The sequence below is a fragment of the Equus przewalskii genome, chromosome 10, assembly GCF_037783145.1.
Source record: "Equus przewalskii isolate Varuska chromosome 10, EquPr2, whole genome shotgun sequence".
Classification (NCBI taxonomy): Eukaryota; Metazoa; Chordata; class Mammalia; order Perissodactyla; family Equidae; genus Equus; species Equus przewalskii.
In genome coordinates this window covers 48,184,807-48,204,727 of record NC_091840.1, presented here as the reverse complement: position 1 = coordinate 48,204,727, position 19,921 = coordinate 48,184,807, and the positions used below count along the sequence as shown (strand labels likewise).

At 49.6% G+C, this 19,921-nt stretch overlaps 1 protein-coding gene across 2 annotated transcripts in view; it reads right to left on the bottom strand.

The window, feature by feature from the left end:
* Positions 1-19,921, bottom strand: part of PITPNM3 (PITPNM family member 3) — a 90,786-nt gene that overhangs the window by 43,750 nt on the left and 27,115 nt on the right. For both annotated transcript variants that reach the window (XM_070560989.1, XM_008519381.2), the window contains exons 3-4: positions 18,235-18,342; positions 1,235-1,282 (exon numbers count right to left, since the gene is read on the bottom strand). In XM_070560989.1, coding sequence (XP_070417090.1) covers positions 1,235-1,282; positions 18,235-18,342 — 156 coding nt within the window. The remainder of the gene's footprint in view (positions 1-1,234; positions 1,283-18,234; positions 18,343-19,921) is intronic.

Below are 19,921 nucleotides of genomic sequence, written 5' to 3'. Positions count from 1 at the left end.
AACGTCCTTCGTAATTCTTCTGCCAATGGCATTGATCTCTCCGTGTCCTCACCCAGTCACCTCTATAAATTGTAATCCCCTGGGTACATTTTAACACAGCCCCCCTCATGCTGAACTCAGTTCCTTATGTTCTATGAGGACACAGGACAAGGAATGGCCCCCTCTCTGCACTGCCTTTCCCCTCGCCCGGGACACTGGTGGCTGAGCCTGGCGGGTGCCCCGCACAGAGACACTCATGCCTCCCAGCGCTGGGAGCTTTGTCTACGACTTGCCACCGGATGTCAGCAACATAGAAAGCTGCCCAGGAGGCCTGTGCATCTTCTCAGGGCTGGACCTGGGCCGTGGGAAGGCCGGCATTGTGGGCACCGCCCCACAGATGAGGATGGAAGAGCTCGGAGGAAGGTCTCAGCCTAGGGAGGGGGCGGGCAGAGTGGGCTGAACCCCCCAAAGCGGCAAGCATAGATCAAAAAGGCAGGAGAGAGAAGTAAGGGAAGTTCTGAGCATACACCCCTCCCCGAAACACACATACACACTCCTCTCCCCGACCCCAGCCTCATGGGAAACTCAATGCTGCCCAAAGCAAAGGCATTTGGCTCAGACAGCACCCACCAAGTCCACCCAGAACGTCTGGGGAAGGCGTCCTGAGGTCGCCATGTCAGTAAATTGACATCTTTACCAAGTCTTTCCCGGGTCCAATGCTGTGCTCAATCCCCTAGGCAAACATAGACAGAAGGAAGCCTGCAGACATGGTCTCTGTGTGATAGGATAAAAGGCTCGTGACCCCTGGCACGGCCTTGAATGAGGGGCCTCTGACCTTGGACACCAGCTCACCGTCTGTGGTTCCTGCTAGTTGTGTCACCCCAAGGAGATGGTCTGAAAGGCTCAGGAGGGCTTGCTCCCCATTCCCGTCCTCCTCTCTCCCTCCACGTGCAAATGACACAGGTGTTCTCCATGGCCCCATCTGCTCTGCCGGGCTCACCCTCCACGCCCAGCCTCAGGCCCCTCACTCTGGCTCTGACACCCGACCTGCCCAGCATCTGGGAACTTGAACACCCTAGTTGCTCAGCTCATGGAGCAGAGAGCGGCCCCAGGCCCTCCGATCCTGCCTGTGGGCAAGGTGATGAAGATGCTACCACCTTCCGGGCTCTGAGTGGACGAGAGGGGCCGCAGGCCCAAGGAGCTTGGACCCATCCAAGGGGAAGCAAAGACTCCCTGGGGGCCAGGCTTAACTCACGCTGCTTCTCCTGCAGGATGCTGGACGTGCACGGTGCGCTCCCTTCTCCTGCAGAAAAAGAAAAGAAACGTGAGGTGACTCCCCATCACTGTTGGCCAGACACTGGAAGGCCACTTGTGGCTGCCTTTGCTCTTCCTCTCAAGCTGGCCCCCTCCCAGAGCTGGCGGTGGACAGAGGTATCTCCCATCTCCTCAGGCCCTGCCCTGTCCCTGCCCTCTTAGCTCTTAGCTCTTTACGCAGTCAAGCATGGAGCCATGAGGCCATTGCCTGGGGAAGTGTGGCCTGGTCACCTCTCACCTCGGCCTTCCTCCCTGGCGCCTCTTCTCCTCCCACCTTCATACCTCCCACCTTCACAAAGCAGCTGCTGACCTGGGGTCGCCCTGCTCTGTACACTTAACTCTCCCCTCCGGCAGTCAGCGGTCAACACCACATCCGTGCAGACAACCACCAAATCTCCGTCCCTAGTCCCACCCTCTCTCCTGAGTTCTTGACCCCATCTCCCCCTGCCTCCTGGACACCAGCTCTGGACGCTTCCCAGGCAGTGCACGCTCCCCATGACCACAGCGAGGGTCCCGGCACTGCCCCTCTTCCCAAGTCCCCGCCTCGATGAAGGCACCACCTTGTCCCAGAGCCTGGGGAGTCAGCCACGACCCTTCCCCTCCCTCGTTCCCACAAGCAGTCACAGAGCGCTGTGGGGTCCCCCTCTTATCTCCCGGTGACGCTCTCTCTCTCCACAGATTTACACTCCCCAACAGGAGGTATTTCTGTGCTGTTCACCGATGAATCCCCAGACCTAGACCAGTGCTTTGCGATCAATATTTGTGGAACGAATAAAAGAATAACCCCCCCAACACACAGACACTACCCAAAGATAGAACTCCATTCTATCTCCTCAGACTATTGCAATAGCTCTTCCTTTAGAGGAGAAGGTTTTCTTCCATAATTATGAAAGTGAAACAAGCTCCTTACCGGAAATTTGGAAAACACCAACAAACATAAAGAAAAACCTGATCGTCCCATTGCTGAGAGAAAACTACTGATGCCTCCATGTCATTCCTTCCAGTCTTTTTTTCTAAATGCATTCTTGGGGCCTCTTGAGGTCCTATCAGCTCTTTATGGGCAGGGACTACGTCGTTTGTCTCTGTTCCTAACAAATAGAGCAATGGCTGGCTCGTGGAAGCCACAAACGATAAAGCACACAATACACCTTCTGTACTTCAAGTTGAAGCATAAATGGTTCACCAGCAAAGTTATAAAACCTCTGTAAACATCACTCCAATAGCTATAGAATATTCTATCCAGAGGATGTGTCATGGTTGACTTTAGAATTATTCTATTGGTGGAAAGTTTCGAATTTCACCATTATAATTACTGCTGCAATGAACATCTTCATGGCTGAAGCTCTTTCTGTGTTGTTTGTGATTTCCTTCAAATACATCCACAGAAGGAGAATTCTGGGTCAAAGGGCAGGAACCTCTTTGAGGCTCCTGATGCTTACTGCCCTATTGCTTTCCAGTGAGGCGTGTGTTCTGATTTACACACCCACCCGCAGCAGAAGTCGGTGCTGTTCTCAGCAGATGTGTACCTACCCGGTATTTCCATCCATCTGTCAGGTTTCTCTGCCTCTGGTTCCACCAGATGAATCTTTCTAAAACCAGCCTGTCCAGGTCACCCTCTTGCTTAAACCTCTCCAGCGGCTCCCCGTCCTCAAACTCTGAGCCTGGCAAGCAAGCCTCTCCATAAAGTAGCCCCTGCCCACCTCTCCAGCCTTTTCCCACCCCTTCCCACTCACCGTCCACCAGCCAAATCACGGCGTCTGAACCTGCACAACTGCACATATTTACCTGTGCTTCCACCTTTCTCTGCCCAACCTGGTGTGTCTTGTGGGCCAGGTCGAGAACCAACCCCAGCCCACCTCTTCCATGAAGGCTTCGATTCTTTCCCAGAAGCCTCAGTTCTCACAACCTCTGTTCTCAAAGGTCGGCTCTGGGTCCCAAGGGCCAGCACAGGGCCAGCATCAGCAAAGGCCAGTTCCTTTCCTCTTGAATGCCCTCCTCCAGCACATCCCACCTGACTGGAAGGCTCAGAAAGGGACCTAAGCCAAACCCCAGGAGCTAGAAAGCTCCCTGTGGAAATGAATAAAAGAAACCTTAACTAAATTGGGGTTGGGAGGGCTTGTAGCCAGCGCTCTCACGCCCTATCATACATTGTCAATTAGTCCAAGCAGGAAGAGCTGTACCCTTGCATTTTCCACAGGAAGTACAACTACTTTACTACAGAAGGAAGATTTCTCTCCCCACCTGGCAACAGCCAGCCAATGAGAAATGCCACAGCCCAGCCAATGAGAAATGCCACAGCCCAGCCAATGAGAAATGCCACAGCTCAGCCAATGAAAAATGCCACAGCTCAGCCAATGAGAAATGCCACAGCCCAGCTAATGAGAAATGCCATAGCCCAGCCAATGAGAAATGCCACAGCTCAGCCAATGAGAAATGCCACAGCCCAGCCAATGAGAAATGCCACAGCCCAACCAATAAGAAATGTCCCAGCTCAGCCAATGAGAAATGCCACAGTTCAGCCAATAAGAAGCCGTTGCTGCCCTGAACTATTTCCCCCAATGGACTTTCCTTTAGAACAGCCTCTCCCTACTCCCCATTTTTCTCCATAAAAGCAGCTCCCCTCCTTTGTTTTCTGGATTTGTCCATGGTTCCCCATAGCATGCACATCCCAAATTGCAATTCTTTGGTTATTCTCAAATAAATTCAACTTGAGGGTAAAATAACCAGCAAATTTGCACTTAAGTTGACATCCCTGAACCCACAGTGAAGCTGGAATCTGAGAAGTGGAGTCTGCAGTCCTCAGCTCACCAGACCCCAGCCCAGTGGGAGCGCAGTCAGTCAACAGTCCTCTCAGAGCCCCCAAGGCTTTGCAGCCCGGAGCCGGTGGCTTCGGCAGTCCTAGCCCTCACTCCGCTGCACCATATGTTTCGGGTCTCAATTATTCACATCTGACTGACAGAAGGTGGCACTCCACCAAGCTGAAGCGTCCTCCAGCTCTGCCTTTCCTGCTTCCCAGGGCAAGGGGTCTGGGCCTTGGGGACAGAACAAGATGGCTGGACTGGGGTCTGGGTCCTGGGGGAAGCCATGTAGAGGTCAGCCTCCAGCCTGAAAACTCTAGCTAGAGGAGGATCCTGCTGCCCAGGTAGGACTGTCTCTTCTGAACTTGACCATGCTGGCAGAACCTAGATACGGGGCCTGGCGCCCCCAGCTTCCTGAGCAAGTCTGAGTTCCCAAAAAATGTATCCACAGCTTCAAGAGAAGCCACTTCCAGGCCTCTCCTGGGGGCCCAGAAAGCCCTTCCCTGCGCAGAGCTCCTTGTTCCCTCCCCTGCAGAAGAACTCGAGGGCGGCTCCCGTCTAGGGAACTCCGCCACCTCCCCACCAACAATCCAGGGCTTGTGGGCGACACCCTTCCATGTGAATGAAGCCTTCCAGAGGCCATCCACTGGAACCCATCACCTGTTTCCCTAGCCCCCTGCCTGCCGGCGCTGCCTTCACGGCTCTCGTCCCTGAATCCTCGTCCGTCCCCCTCTTCCGCAGGGTCAGAAGCCCTGAGCACCCTCACAGGCAGGAGCAAAGAGTGGAAAGAGCAGACAGTTGGAGTTAGGAGGCTGAGATTCCATTCCAGGCCCCCACTGACTCACTCTGTGACCTGAGGCAAGTCGCTCTCTCTCTCTGGGCCTCATTCCCACAATACAATGTGAGTCCAACACTCTAAGGATCCTACAGGTACTGAAAGTCCTCGGGTGGTACTGCATTGTGGTTAAACACCTGGATTCAAATCCAGGTCCCTCATTTACTAATGTATACCCTCGGGCAACTTATGTAACCTCTGTGTGCCTCAGTCTTCCAGTCTATAAAACGGGCATAGCAGAGGTACCTACCTCAAGGGTTAGTGTGAATATCAAATGATTAATATGTGCAAAGCCCTTAGCACACAGCCAGGCGCACAGTGAGCATTCAGTAAGTGAGGATTGCTCTATTGCTATTTTATTCACTTTGAACAAGTGGCTCAAGGCCTTGTCTCTTTGTCTGCATCATGCCTCCAGGTGGAGCCGCATGGAGAGAATCAGTGCTTAATGCGGTGTGCAGCTCACAGTGCTTCCTGGGCCCAGGGGTCGTGCCAGAGCCTGTGCCCAAGAGGGACCCAGACAGAGAGAGAGGCCTGGCACCCTTCTAGTCCTGTCCCCCAGCCAGCATGATGAGGTGGCCACAGACCGCTTCCCAGGGTGCAAGAGCAGCACAGATGGGGATGGGAGCAGGGAAGCACCTGTGTCAGATGCGTAGGTCAGACAGAAGGCCAGCACCACGTCTAAGCACCAGCTGATGCCCACTGGGGAGGTCAGCTCCTGCCACCCAGCAGGACAAGGCCTAACATGAAGATTAAGACATTCATTTACAAAACACCTTTTATCTACCTGCCAGGCGCCAGGCTCCAGGCGCCAGGGGCCAGGTGCTAGGGGCCAAGGGCCGCGGGGGATGCGGAGATGAGTAAGTCAAGGGGTGATGAGAGAGAAGGAGAGAAAGGTTCCTTCTGATCGAGGGGCCCTGGGGAAGTGTGAGGTGGAGCCAAGATCTGAGCTTCAGGGTAAACGGTAAAGACAAAATTATTCAGAATTCAGAACTTTAAGTCCCAAACCCTTTAGAGCACTGGTCACAAGCCCTGGACAACACAAGCACCCAGGGCATTTCTTGGGCGCCTACTCCATGCCAGACCCTGGGAGAAGGGGAGGCGTCTGGTTGAGGGGCCGGCCAGGCACCAGCAGCAGCGCACCTGGATGGTTAATGAGATGCTGATACCATGCGACACTTCATCACCGGAAAGGACCTGTGACGTGTAGCCCAGGCAGGACGGCCACGGGCACCGGTGCCTGGGAGTAGGTGGAGCAGGTCACTCAAGGGAGGGCTGGGAAGCAGGGCGCAGAGATAGGAAGAAGGCAGGGGGCGGAGGTCATTGAGACGCTGGTGCATGGGATTCACACGGGGATCAGACGGGGAGAAGGAAGACATTAGGATGGGAGTTCAGAGCCAATCCCGCGAGTGTGGGCTCAGCTGTGTAGATGGGAAAGGAGCTTGTGGTACGCCCAGTGCTTCCCCACCTGTGAGATGGTTGTGATTTCACACTTGTGCAAAAAAGACCCCTTCGCAGACAAGGAACCTGGGCTCAGCGGGATGAAGCCACTTACCCAAGGTCTAGATGTGGTCCCTTTCAACACCCAACTCTGCTGAGGGCCTCTCTCTCACCCCTGCCTCCTACGGAGGGGGCTTTCCAGAGAGGGGCTTCCAGAGATGGCTCGGGCAGTGTGGGCAGTGCTTGCTGAAGTGGGGAGTCATCGAGGCAGACGAAGGCTGCGACCAGTCAGAGGCTGAGGAGTGGGAGCAGGAGGAGAGGACAAGGGACCAGGGGCTGTGGCTGACCGGGGTCAGGCCTAGAGTCTTCTGCAGTGACGCCTGAGCCAGGCATCCAAGGGGTGGGTGGCTGGCGAGGCCACAGGCCTGGGCAAGAAGGAGCTTGCTGTTTTTCAAGGAAAGTATGGAGCCCGGCAGCAGGAAGCCAGCCTCCCTGCCCAGCTGGCCGGCTCTGCTCCGTCTTCTGTCGCAGCCACCAGAAAGCGAGCAGATGAGTCGGCTGTGGACTCGGCTCTCTGATTAGCAGGCTCCCAGGATGACGGCGATTAACCAGATGTGCAGCTGGCTCAGCCACTGCCTAAATGAGACCCCACTTGGCCTGGCACTTTCCAGGGCCCCTGGGCCCCGCAGCCTCGCCTCAGCTGGAGCCATCTTCAAATGCACAAGCTGCCAGAAACTCCTGCAAACAGGACGGGCTACACACACAGAGGCTGGAAATGGGGCCACCTGCTCATCCTGCCTGTCCCACACCCACACGCCCTGCGCCTCTGAGCCACATCATCTCCTGCAAGAAGATGCTTCCAGGCCCCGCCAGTGGTTTCCTGTGATTTTGTATTTCCTCTGTTCAGTCCCCTTCCAACAAACGGGGAGCTCCCCAAGAGCAAGAGAAGCAAAATGTGTAGCCAAGAAGAGAAGTGCTTTCACCAAACAGCTGAAACAGGAGCATCTTCCTGCCTCCCAGGGGAAGGTTAGGTGGCTGCTGGGGGAGCAAGTCAGGCGGACCGGGCCTTGGGGAAGACGGAATTGGGAATTCTCCCCCCGGTAGGCCAGGAAGTATCTGGGCAGACCACATGGAGCAGGAACGGGAGCAGCTGAAGTCCTGAGATTTTCCAGGCCTTGGGAGCCCTAACCAGGCTCTGGCCTGGCCTGGAAACCCAGCTCAGGAAGTAGGGCTGAAAAGGGAAGACCCACTGCCCCTCCCTGTGCAGGGGGTTCCCCAGACACTCAGCCTCTCCTGAGTTGCAGGGCCAAGATGCACCCTCATGCTCTCTCACCCAGCCCATCGCAACCCCTCCACACTCATTCCCTGGCCCCTCTCCTACTATCTTCTACACGGGCTTCCAGAATGATCTTTCTAAAAAGTGGCTTGTCACTCCCCTGCTTACACTATTCCATGGATCCTCCGGGGCCCTCCTGAGAAGGCCCCAGCTCCTCAGCCTGACATTCAAGGCCTTCGTCTTCAGCTTTCCCACTCTACTTCTTCTCCCAGACCTCTCTGCTCCTTTCACCATCCCCCAGCCCAACGCCTTGCACCCCAATTTGAGTCAAGGTGAACTCTGCATGGTTCCCCAAATTCCCCTACCTTCTCGTACCTCCCTGCACACCCCTGCACCTGCTGTCCCCTGCCTGTTGCACCCTCATGGGTCTGTGCAGAGCCCAGAAAGGGTTCCTTAGCACCTCCTGTCTCAGCTCAAGCTCCACGTCCTCTCTCATCCCTCTGTGCTTTGTTCCCACTCTCTTTAGCGCAATTAGCTCACTGGGCTGTAACTGTCCCACCCCCGAGTCTGGGAGCCGATCAATTCTGAGTCTATTTCTGAGTCATCAATGTGTCCCCAACATTGACCGGCACAGGGTCTGACAAAGAGTAAGTATCAGGGAGTGTGTGCTGAATGCATAAGTGAGGGAGGGAGTGCATGGATGCACCCTGAGCCCCTCGCTGCCTCGGGTTCAGAAAGGGAGGCAAAGCACACACCCAGACAGGCACGAGTGTAAGCCGATGGTCAGCGCTGCAGGGGACAGTCCAAGCTGGACTGGCTGGGAGGGGGCACTCTGGGGGAGGCTGGGGTATCGGGGAGGCTCCCTAAGGAAGCGTACAGGATTGCAAGAGCTAGAGATGAAGTCAGGGGAAATGCAGGGGCGAAGGCAGGAAGCTGACGAGCTCAAGGGGGCTCACGGGTCAGCAAGCAGCCCTGGACATTTGGCTAGAACACAGGGTGAATGGAAGAGGAGGGGAGGTACAGCCTGGAAGTCATGAATATCAGAGTGAGATAACCTTGAGATGGTCAGATTTAGCAATTATCCGACAGCCCCTTTGTAATATCCCTCATGGTGGCCATTCCAGGATTGTCTGATTCCTGTAGTGACGGGGAACTTACTAACCCTGGACAATTATAACTGTTGGAAGGAAGGGCAGAACCAAATTGTGATGGCCTCACATGCCCGGCTGGGAGATTTATACTTCATTCTGCAGGCAACGGAGACCTAGTTGCCAATTCCACAGCAGAATGATATTTCTGGATTTATATTTTAGAAGCATCACAGTAGGATTGGACAAAGATGGTAAACTGGCAACACGATCCAGACTTTTCCTCCTGCCCCAAATTTCCAGAAAACGACATTAAATATTTTTCTATGAATTAATCTTTGGTAGCACTGTAAAACAAGAAGGGATGTCCTTAGCAGACCAGAAATTGTGAGGCCTCCCTGAAAGGCAGAAGGCAGAGACATGTGATGGAGGGAGCAGGACTGGCTACATAATTTGCAGAACCCATGCAAAAGGAAAATGTGGGGCCCCTTGTTCAAAATTAAGAATTTCAAGATGGCAACAGCAAAGCATAAAATCAAGCGCGAGGCCCTTCTGAGTATGGAGCTCTGTGTGGCTGCAAAGGTGAAATGCCCATAAAGCCGACCCAGCAGAGAAGAAACCATAACTTCAATCTTGCAAAGGAAGGTCTGTGGCCAAAGGTGGGGGCAGTTCGGAGGAGACAGCAGGCTCATGGGTGGAGAATACAGGAGCAAAGGAAGCTTTGCAACTGTCTGGGCTTCCGTGAAAGAGGAGCAGTGCTTTGGTCCTCACCCCAACCTCTGCTTGTGCTAAGCAGACACATCTGTCCCCAGGTGTGAGAAGGAATGAATGTTTGAGGGGCAGGACACCCCCACCCAGCAGCATATTCTACCCTCCCCAAGAATCCAATGACAGCAGGTTGCAGTAAACAGATACATCACTCAGAGACAGGCCAAGAGGGAGCTGCAAGGAGAAAGTGGAGTACACGTCCAAATATTTCTAAATATTAGAGGAAAACCAACAGCGTGGAAGAAAGACATCCAACTCAATGACTGAAGCAAGCAGAGCACAGGCAAATGGGTCTGTGGATTCTTTGAACCAACATATCATAATAATTAATGATTCACACATTTTAGCAAGCACCCAAGTCACCAGTTAAAACACAGATTCTGAGCCCTGCTCCCAGAGTTTCTGATTCAGGAAGCCCGGGATGGAGCTCCAAAATTCATATTCCTGACGAGTTTCCAAGTGATGCTAACGCTGTTGGTCCAGGGACTTCTCTTTGAGGAGCGCACATCTAGATACAAGGACATAAACTAGAGTCAGGGGATGAAGAGCAGGAAAGATTACATCTGGAAAGCTAGAGGCACAGAAACTGATCAGGGACACCCAGGCAGTGACTGCTTCCTTCCTCTCGAGGAGAACGTAGCCTTGATGACACTGTTTCAAAAACAAGAAGAGCCCTGATGGTAAATAGTCCCTTTAAGTGTCAGCTCATAGACTGTTAGTATAATTATTCTGGAAGAGATACATAAACCCTGAGCATGAAAGATTAGCGATGTGGCAAGGACCAAATGGAATTTATCCCAGGAATGCAAGGTTGTTCAACATGTGAAAACCAACCAATGAAATACATCATATGAATAAAAGAAACGACAAAAACCACATGATCATCCCAATAGGTGCAGAAAAAGCATTTGGCAAAATGCAACACCCTTTCACGACAAAAGCACCAACAAACTCAGAGTAGAGGGGAACTTCCTCAACCAGACAAAGGACAACTACAAAAAACCCACAGCTAACGTCATATTGAATGGAGAACGACTGAAAGCTTTCCCCCTAAGATCAGGAACAAGACCAGATGCTGGCTCTCCCCATTTCTATGCAGCATTATACTACAGGATCTAGCTAGGGAAATTAGGCAAGAAAAGGAAATAAAAGGCATCCAGATTGGAAAGGAAGAAGTAAAAGTACCTCTCTTTGGAGATGACATGATCTAGTGTAGAGAAAATCCTAAGGATTATCCCCCCCCAAAAAAACTAATGAGTGAGTTCAGCAAGGTTGCAGGATACAAGAACAATATACAAAAATCAATTGTATTCCTAGACACTTGCAACAAACAATCCATAAGTGAAATTAAGAAAATAATTCCAGTTACAATAGCATCAAAAAGAATAAAACACTTAGGAATAAATTTAACAAAACAAACACAAGACTTGTACACTGAAAACTATGAAACATCACTGAAAGAAATTAAAGAAGACCTAAATAAATGGAAAGACATCCCATGAGCATGGATTGGAAGACTAAGATTGTTAAGATGTCAATACTCCACAAATTGATCTAGAGATTCGACACAATCTCTATCAAAATTTTTTGCAGAAACTGACAGGCTGATTTTAAAGTTCATATGGAAATGCAAGGAATGCAGAAAAGCCAAAACAAACCTGCAAAGGAAGAACAAAGTTAGTGGACTCCCACTTCCTGATTTCAAACTTACTACAACTGTACAGTAATCAAGACCATGTGGCAGCAGCATAAGGATGTATGTATATATCAGTGGAACAGAATTAAGAGTCCAGAAATAAACCCACATGCTCATGATCAATTGATTTTTTTCCCGTCATTTGAGAAAGAACTTTATGATCTTTTTAATAGTCATTTATTAAGATGGAGGATGAAAACATGTCTCACTCCACTGGGGACAGAATCCAGTTCCTATCGCACCAATACAAGTGGCCTTTCCAACATTCCCACGAACCTAGATGATAAATCCAATCGGCCCATGTTAGTCCTCATCTTATTGGACGTGATCATTTCCTTCTTGAACACCCTCTCCTCTTAAACCTTGGGAACTTCAGCTTCCCTCCTATACAGAAAATCAAGTCACCTTTGCTGGCCCTCTCCTTAAACATTTATTTAACTACAGAGTTCTATCCCAGACTCTCCTTGTTTTTACAACTGGAGGATCTCCTTCACCTCCGTAGCTGCAATACCATCTATATGCTGATCTGTAGCCTCCGCCCAGATGGATCTCCTGAGCTACTAAATGCTACATCCAAATGTCACTGAACATCTTTACACGGATGTCTCAAGCATACATGATCAATTGATTTTTATAAAGGGTGCCAAGTCAATTCAATGGAGGGAAGAATAGTCTTTCAACAATTGGTGCTAGTGCAACTGGTTGCCCACAGTTGTACAAAAGAATGGAGTTGAACACCATATAGAAAATTAACTCAAAGTGTATCAAAGACCTAAATATAAGTGCTAAAACTATAAAACTCTTAAGAAAAAATAGAGGAGTAAACCTTCATGACCTTGTATTAGGTAATTTGGTGCCTTAGATATGGCACCAAAAGCACAAACAAAAGAAAAAATAGATAAATTGGACTTCATCAAGTTTTTAAAATTTGTGCTCCAAAGGACATTATCAAGAAGGTGAAAAGACAGCCCACAGAACGGGAGAAAATATTTGGAAATCATATAGATGACAGGGGTCTAGTGTCCAGAATATACAAAGAACTCTTACAACTCAACAATAAAAAAACAAATAACTCAATTTAAAAATGGGCAAAGGATATGAATAGACATTTCTCCAAATAAGATGAACAAATAACTAATAAGCACATGAAAATATGCTCAATATCATTAGTTATTAGAGAAATGCAAATCAAAACCACAATGATATAACACTTCACACCCACTAGGATGGCTATAATAAAAAAGATAGACGATAGCAAGTGTCAGCAAGAATGTGGAGAAATTGGAACTCTTCTACCGTACTGCTAGGAATGTAAAATGGGACAGCAACTTTGGAAAAGAGTTTGTCAGTTCTTCAAAAAGAGTTAAACAGAATTATCATATGATACAGCAATTCCACCCTAGGTATATACCCAAGAGAACTGAAAATATGTCCACACAAAAACTTAGACATTCATGAATACTTATAGCTTCATTATTCATAACTAGTCAAAAAGTAGAAACAACCCAAATTTTCATCAACTGATGAATGGATCACAATGCGTGGTATACCCATACAAGGGAATATTATTCAGCCGTAAAAGGGAATGAAGTGCTGACGCATACTACAGGGATGAGTCTCAAAAACATTATGCTAAGGTAAAGACATCAGATACAAAAGGCCACTCATTGTTTGATTCCCTTTATATGAAATCCCAGGGGCTTCGGGGAGAGGACTTGAAGAGTGATTGCTAATAGGTATGAGAATTCTTTTTGGGGTGATGAGAATGTTCTAGAACTAGATGGTGGCGATGGTTGTACGACCTCAGGAACATACTAAAAACCACTGAATTGAACAACTTAAAAGGGTGAATTTTGTGGCACGTGAATGATGTCTCAATGAAAAAAAGAATTTGGCTTGACCTACTTTACTCGGACGCCGTTAATGATAGCTGTGTGCTTCCTTAGATAATTAGAATTAAGCTTGCTCCTGCTCTGTTATAATCTCACTTATGGATCTTTGGTTAATTAATCCAATCCGAAGTGTGTATGGTCTTCCCATCCACCTCTGACCTACCAGAAAACTCTGAAACTTAACAAGATGGAGATTTTGAAAAGCACAGAATAAGTCCACGGCATCTATGAATCAATATCAGGTCGTTATGAAAAAGGACCAGTCAGAGTGCACGAAAATGAAAATATGATTGTTTAAAAAAAAAAAAAAAAACTCCACAGAAAGGCTGATCAGAAGAATGAAAACAGCTGAAGAAGAAACAACTGGAGAGCTCTTGGTTAGGTCAGAACCAAGGAATACTTCCAGAACCCAGCAAGGGCCAAGAAATAAGAACAGGAAGGGCAAGATGAGACATGGTTCCATCATCTATCTACTATAAGCTTTGGGAAGAGAAAACAGAGAGAAAGAAATACTTGAAGAAATAATAAAACAAGAAGTCACCGTAATGAAGAAAGAGAACACCAGAAGTGGGCATGACAGACTACAAAACCCCACCCACAAACATTGTTTGTGACTTCAAAATACAAAGAATAGAGATTTGAAACCTTACAACCTCAAGAAGAGGGAAAAACAGACTACCCACAAAGGAATGAGATCCAATTTACCTCAGACTTCTCACCAACAACACTAAATGCAGGAGCCCATGAGGAAGGTCTTCCAAGATGGCGGGGAACGTGGTAACGAGCGCAAGCAGACTTGCATTCACGCGAGAAGGCGAAACAAGGACACGCGGAGAAATGCAAGGACTTGGGAAGTCGCTATCCACAGTTCCCCCCTGAAAGAATTCCTTGAGGAGACATTCTAGAGGAAAGAGGAGGCAACCCATGGAATTTAAGAAGCAGCAGTGAGAACCACACACTAAAATGGATGAATTTGATGGAATGGAAATCATACCTCCATATACTCAACTGAAGAAAAATGACGGGGAGGAGGGGCAGAAGTTAGGGAGGAGGGGAGGGGGGATGGGGGATGGGGGAGGAGACCCCAGCATCACAGTCAGGACCAAACAAGAGAGCCCGCCATCACTCCTGCTACGCAGCATCCATCTGGAGATCCTGTGCCATGCAATTTACTAAGATAACTAAGTAAGCAGGGTAAATATTGGCAAGGACATAACTGTTAAGATTTGTCAATGACATGATGCTCTAACTTAGAAAACCCAAGAGAATCAACTAACAAACCATTAGAATTAATAAGAAAATTCAGCCAAGTGGCACAATTCAAGAGACAAATATTTCAAATACGTCGCAGACAATTTATATCCAGAATATATACATATATATAAAGAACTCCTAAAAACAAGTGAGAAGAAGATAAATAACCCAATAGAAGACAAGAAAAAAGCATGTTTAAGAAATTCAGAAAGATTCAGGAGGAGAGAGGCTCCAAGCCTAGAGGCTGGAAACTGTATTGTTAACCCCACAGACGTGGCCTCAGCCTGTGGCAGATGAGCGGAAGGGAGCCCCCTGTAGAGCAGGGATCCTTGAAGGGCTGCTGCACCCACAAAGGAACTTAAAAAAAAAGGAAACTCGAGGCAGCCCAGTGGCGTAGCAGTCAAGTTCACAGGCTCTGCTTCGGCAGCCAAGGGTTCGCAGGTTTGGATCCTGGGGGTGGACCTAGCACCGTTCATCAAGCCATACTGTGGCAGCATCCCACATAAAATAGAGGAAGATTGGCACAGATGTTAGTTGGGGGCCAATCTTCCTCACCAAAAAAAAAAAAAAAAAGAAAGAAAGAAAGAAAAAAGAAAACTCCTTGGGGGAAGCAGTAAAGAAACCATTCACAGACAGTGAGAAGGAAAAAAGTCACACATGAGTAATTCAAACCCTACGCCCGTGCCACACATGGGTGTGGGGTCTAAATTTACACCACTCACGTAGAATGGAAACACTCAACTGTAAATTTAGCATATAAAATGTCCAAGATTAGTGAAACGCTCGGGCCCAGCAGAAAGGCAAGACCCGTCTCTAAAAGGGCATTGTCACAACCCATGGCACACAAGATTCCCAGAGAAGAGCAAAGGGGCAAGGAACGACCAAGACGAGTTTTATTCTTCAATAAAAATGAAGAAACAAAACCCATGAGGTGCAGTTATCTCTCTCTCTCTCTCACACACACACACACACACGCACACAGACACACACCCCCCAGAATTAGCACCCTCAGGAAGCAGAGACAACGGAGCAGTCTGAAAGGGCCTATGCAACATATGCCTTCAATGGCTAAGGAGATAAAAGATGGAATTTCAAACGTAATTAAGGTTTCGCAGGAAGAAGGTCGGCTCCGTTTGGAACTTGCAGAACACGCAGAGTCTTCCAGACATCCAGGCAGAGCAAGTAGGAGGCTACTCAGAAGACGAGTCTGGAGGCCAGGAGAGAGGTCTCGGCTGCAGATGGAGTTGGGGCTCATCACCAAGGGTAGCTGTGACCGGCCTGGGTGTGAGCCGGGAGGGGGTCTCTGGGGGGAGCCCTGAGTGTAAGGGCAGGAAATTGAAGGAGGCAGGAGGAGAGCTCTGTCTATGCACCAATTTGGACTGCAGCCTTTTCCAGGAAGTGTTTGCAGAGCTGCTTCTCCCCAAAATGGTCCCCAGAGCCTCTCTCCTCAGGCTCATGGTAACCGTGCCTAGGATCATATCTTCCGCTCTGCTGCCCGCTCCTAAAAGGGTGAGGCCCTCTCGTGGCCCCATAAATGATTATTGAAATGAATGCGTGTGTTCTATCGTGTTGTGGGAATTCACATTAGGAATCCACAGGAGAATGGGACTCGAAAGGAACTGGAAACACAGCTGGTTTCCTCTTCCTCACCCGCTCTTCTCTCTCTCCTTCCTGTTCCCCCTTCCGTACTGGGAGGAAATAGCATCAATTCCCAGAATCAGGCAAACACTGCCCCTAATTCATCCTCCGTGAGCGCCATGAAGCATTCGTTGGAATGACTTGTGCAAGGCTTTCTCCCTTCTCGCCCTCTTCCAGAAGTATCATCACCTGCTATCGAATGCACTTTGCAAGTATTGGTTCATTTAATCCTCACAACTTTTGTACTTGCCCCACTCCGCAGGTGAAGAAACTGAGGCTCAGAGAGCTGACGTGACTTCCCCTGGCCACAAAGCCACAGTGTGGTGGGGCCAAGGGTCAAACCCAGACCTCTGGGACTCCACAGCTGCAGTTCCGTCTGCCTCCGCCGTCAGCCTCCCTCTGCTTCCGTCTCCCCTGCCCTCCCCGCTCACCCTGCCTCCCGCTCACTCCTCCTTAGTTCACCCTGCGTCTGAGTCACACGTTCTTTGGCAGACAAGTAGGGGTGGGGGCGGGAAGGGGAGGACCAGATGGGGGGTGAGGACAATCTGGGTTTGTCTTTTCATGGTTACCAAGCCCTGTCCTGGGCAGGACGTGGAATCTGTGACCCCTTTGGGGCCCCCCTGCAGGTTCCCGGGGTGAAGGAAAGAGCAGACAAAGGGCCACCTGCAACTGTGTGGCTGTGAAGACTGCCTCTTGTCTCTGGACTGGCTTTGGGGACCAGCCTCAGAGCCTGCCCTTTCTGTGAATGTGACAGTGGCCCAGTGGGGCTTTGCTTTAAGACTCTGGGTTTCTTGGACCTGACTTTGCAGGAGCCCAGAACTGTGCCTCGCCTCCAACCTGGTCCAGTCTGGGAGGGGAAGCCCTGGACTGGGGATCAGCAGACTGGGGATCTGAGCATGATGCTGCCACCCGCTTGGAGAGCCTCAGGCAAGACGCAGCTTCTCTGAGCCTCGGGTTCTTCATCTGTAAAATGGAATATCCCAGGCCTGTCCGCTTCTCAGGATGGGCACTTTGGCATGGGGAGGGAGGGCTCTGAATCAAGGAGACAGGCATGGGGGGTAAGGAAAGGAACGGATGCTAGGGGCAAGATGGCCAGCACCAAGATGGCCATTCTCTTGGGCTAGGCCAGGACCACCTCACTGAACATCTCCTGATAGCGCCTTGCCCAGTCAGCAGCTCTGGCCCATCCGTGACTGTGGAATGATGGGACCAAGAGAAGACAGGAAAGAGGAGATGAGGCAGAGGGAAGTAGGAGGGGTGATACATGAGGTAGGGAGGAGGCATAGAAAACACTGGCCTCAGGATAACAGGTTAGCACCTTGGATCCCAGATAGGGTTCTAGCCCCACTCCAGTGTAACTTTAATCAAACACAGCCCCTCTCTGAGCCTCGGTTTCCCCATTTGCCATCTCAGATTTTATGACCTCCTCAGCTACATCCTCCACTTGCATTTCAAAGCCTGGCTCCATAGCTTCACTGTCAGGAACCTTCCTTGATCCCCTCTCCTGCTTCCTTCTATGAGTTTTACCTGTCCCTTCCAGCCCCAACAATCCTCAGCTTCAGCCTGACCTCCTTACTTCTTGACTTATACTCTGTCACATGTCACAGGGCAGAGACCTCAGCTGAATCACCTTTGGTCTCTCCTACTAAGCACTTATAAATAGTAGGTGTTCAACGAACATTTTGTTAATGATGCAAGACGGTCAAAAGGACAGACAAATGGATACCTAAAAGGATATGGCTGCTTTGTCTGCTGATTAAGCTCCTGGTCAAAACTCCCCTCCATAAGAACCTCCTGAATTAATCCCCAGCCACATTCTCCTTCTTCAACAACTCAGCCAAAGGAAGTCACAATCCTTACTCCTGCCACTCTCCCCTGTCCCTTCTCAAACGTTCCTCCAGTCACCACCCTGCCTGAACCAAGAGGTTCCAACACCACAGGCCTGGCAATCCAAGGAGCTTGGACCATGCCACCTGCCCTTAATTCCCCATGCTCTTGGGGTGGTCATCCTGTGGGCAAAGGAAGCTCTGTTGAAGCACCCTGGAGCTGTTCTGCCACAGAAGACCCTGCAGAAGTCCTCAGGAGGGTTCCTGCAGGTCACGGAATTCAGGGATCACAGACTCAGGGATGGGAGGCACCCGGACAGACAGATGGCTCTTCATAAAAGACCCAAGTTCTAGCCCCACATTGCCAGCACTTCAACCCACCCTGCGACACACATATGTCCACACTCCAGATATGAGAGAAGCAGAATCTCACCTTGATGCTCCTCCAGTTTCCCCATGGTCTCGATCTGCTCCACCAGGTCATTTGAATTCCACTGGCTCATCCCGATGAGGATGGCATTCTTCCCTTCCGCCACCTCCTCTGTGGGAAGAAGCAGCAACGGGCATGAGCAGGCATGGCTGTGTGCGGTTAGCCCTAACAGGGGCTTATATCGGAGGGACTCCTGATTTCTTCCTTTGGGTTGAGGTAGACCTCAACTGTTGAAGGTGTCTGTAGTTGCAGACAGGTATGAGACATTCAGGAATTTTTATTGCAAGAAGGCACTGTTGTTGTACCCTACTGGGCCCCCATATGTTACACTGAAAGAAAGGAACAAGGGACACTTGTGAGAGAGGTGAAAACCCATAGAAGACTCCATTCCTACTAGCACTAAGAGTGATATTTCTTGAGAGGAAATGTGTTTGGGAAGAAAAATAAAAATTCTGTCACTTGCTAGCAGTTTGTCTTTGGGTAAGTTACTTGACTTCTCTGAGCCTCCATTTTCCCATCAGTAGAATGGGACTGGCAATGTCTAACTCACAGAGTTGTTTTGAGGATTAAATGAGATAATGGCATAAAGGTCTTGGTGCATAGGGGTGCTCATAGGTGAAAGACATTACAGCTATTTCTTCCATCAAAAGTGAGTTGCCATCAGTATTTGAACCACCAGGATTTGAGTGGGGCAGGAGCAGCTCTGGAGTAACTGGGAGAGTGGAAGCCCTCTGGCCCTAAGGAAGCCTTGAGCTGGGTGAGACTCAGCCCGCATCTCAATCTTATGAACCTATCAATGCCTCCATTCTCCCTCCACTCCTCCCCAAAACCTGTCTCTATTCTTGCCCTTTCCCTGTACGAGCTTAGTGATTTCTCTGTGAGGAGTCGGTGCAACTACAGTCCCTAACCACACTGAACACAAGCCCCTGGGTCCCCACCATCAACCACAAACATCTAGTCCAGTCCCTCATTCCAGAAAGGAGATTTCCTCAAGAACACACCCACAAGAAAGCTCCCGCCTCTCTTTAAAGAGATGGGCCTTCCTGGTGAAGAGCTTTGCGCCGGCTCTTACAGAAAAGACATCAAAGGGTGGTGAGGAGAATCCTCAAGCTCCTGATAACCAAGAATAAAGGGATGAGACTCATTTCACTTCCGAAGAACTTTTCAGAGCAGATGGAACCAATACGGTGGATCTGACGCTTGGGGAGCTGTCCAGAGTTCTGAATAACTCTAGCGCTCAGTAATCCAGACCCCATTTCTGTTTGGGGTCTGGGTTATTTTATTATTATTATTATCATTATTATTCCTGCCTTATTTGATTTATTTGACAACACATATCCAATCCTTTCTAAGCACCAAGATTGTTATAACTACTTTACAAATATTAATTCACTTAATTCTTGTAACAATACTAAAAAGGTACAACTGTTATAATCTCCATTTTATAGACAAGGAAACTGAAGCATGGAGGAGTTTGGTAACTTGCCCAAGGTCACTGGCTAGAGCCAGGATTTAAATCCAGACAAACTATTTCAAGAGTCCTTAAACCCTGCCATCCTGAGGGCCTGCCCTGGACATGCTGCATTGGCTACCCGACACTCCGGCCAGGCACCACACACACCCTGACAATTCCTGAGCCCGGTGTGCTCCATCTGGGCACCGGTTAGACCTCGAAGCAGCACTGTGTCCT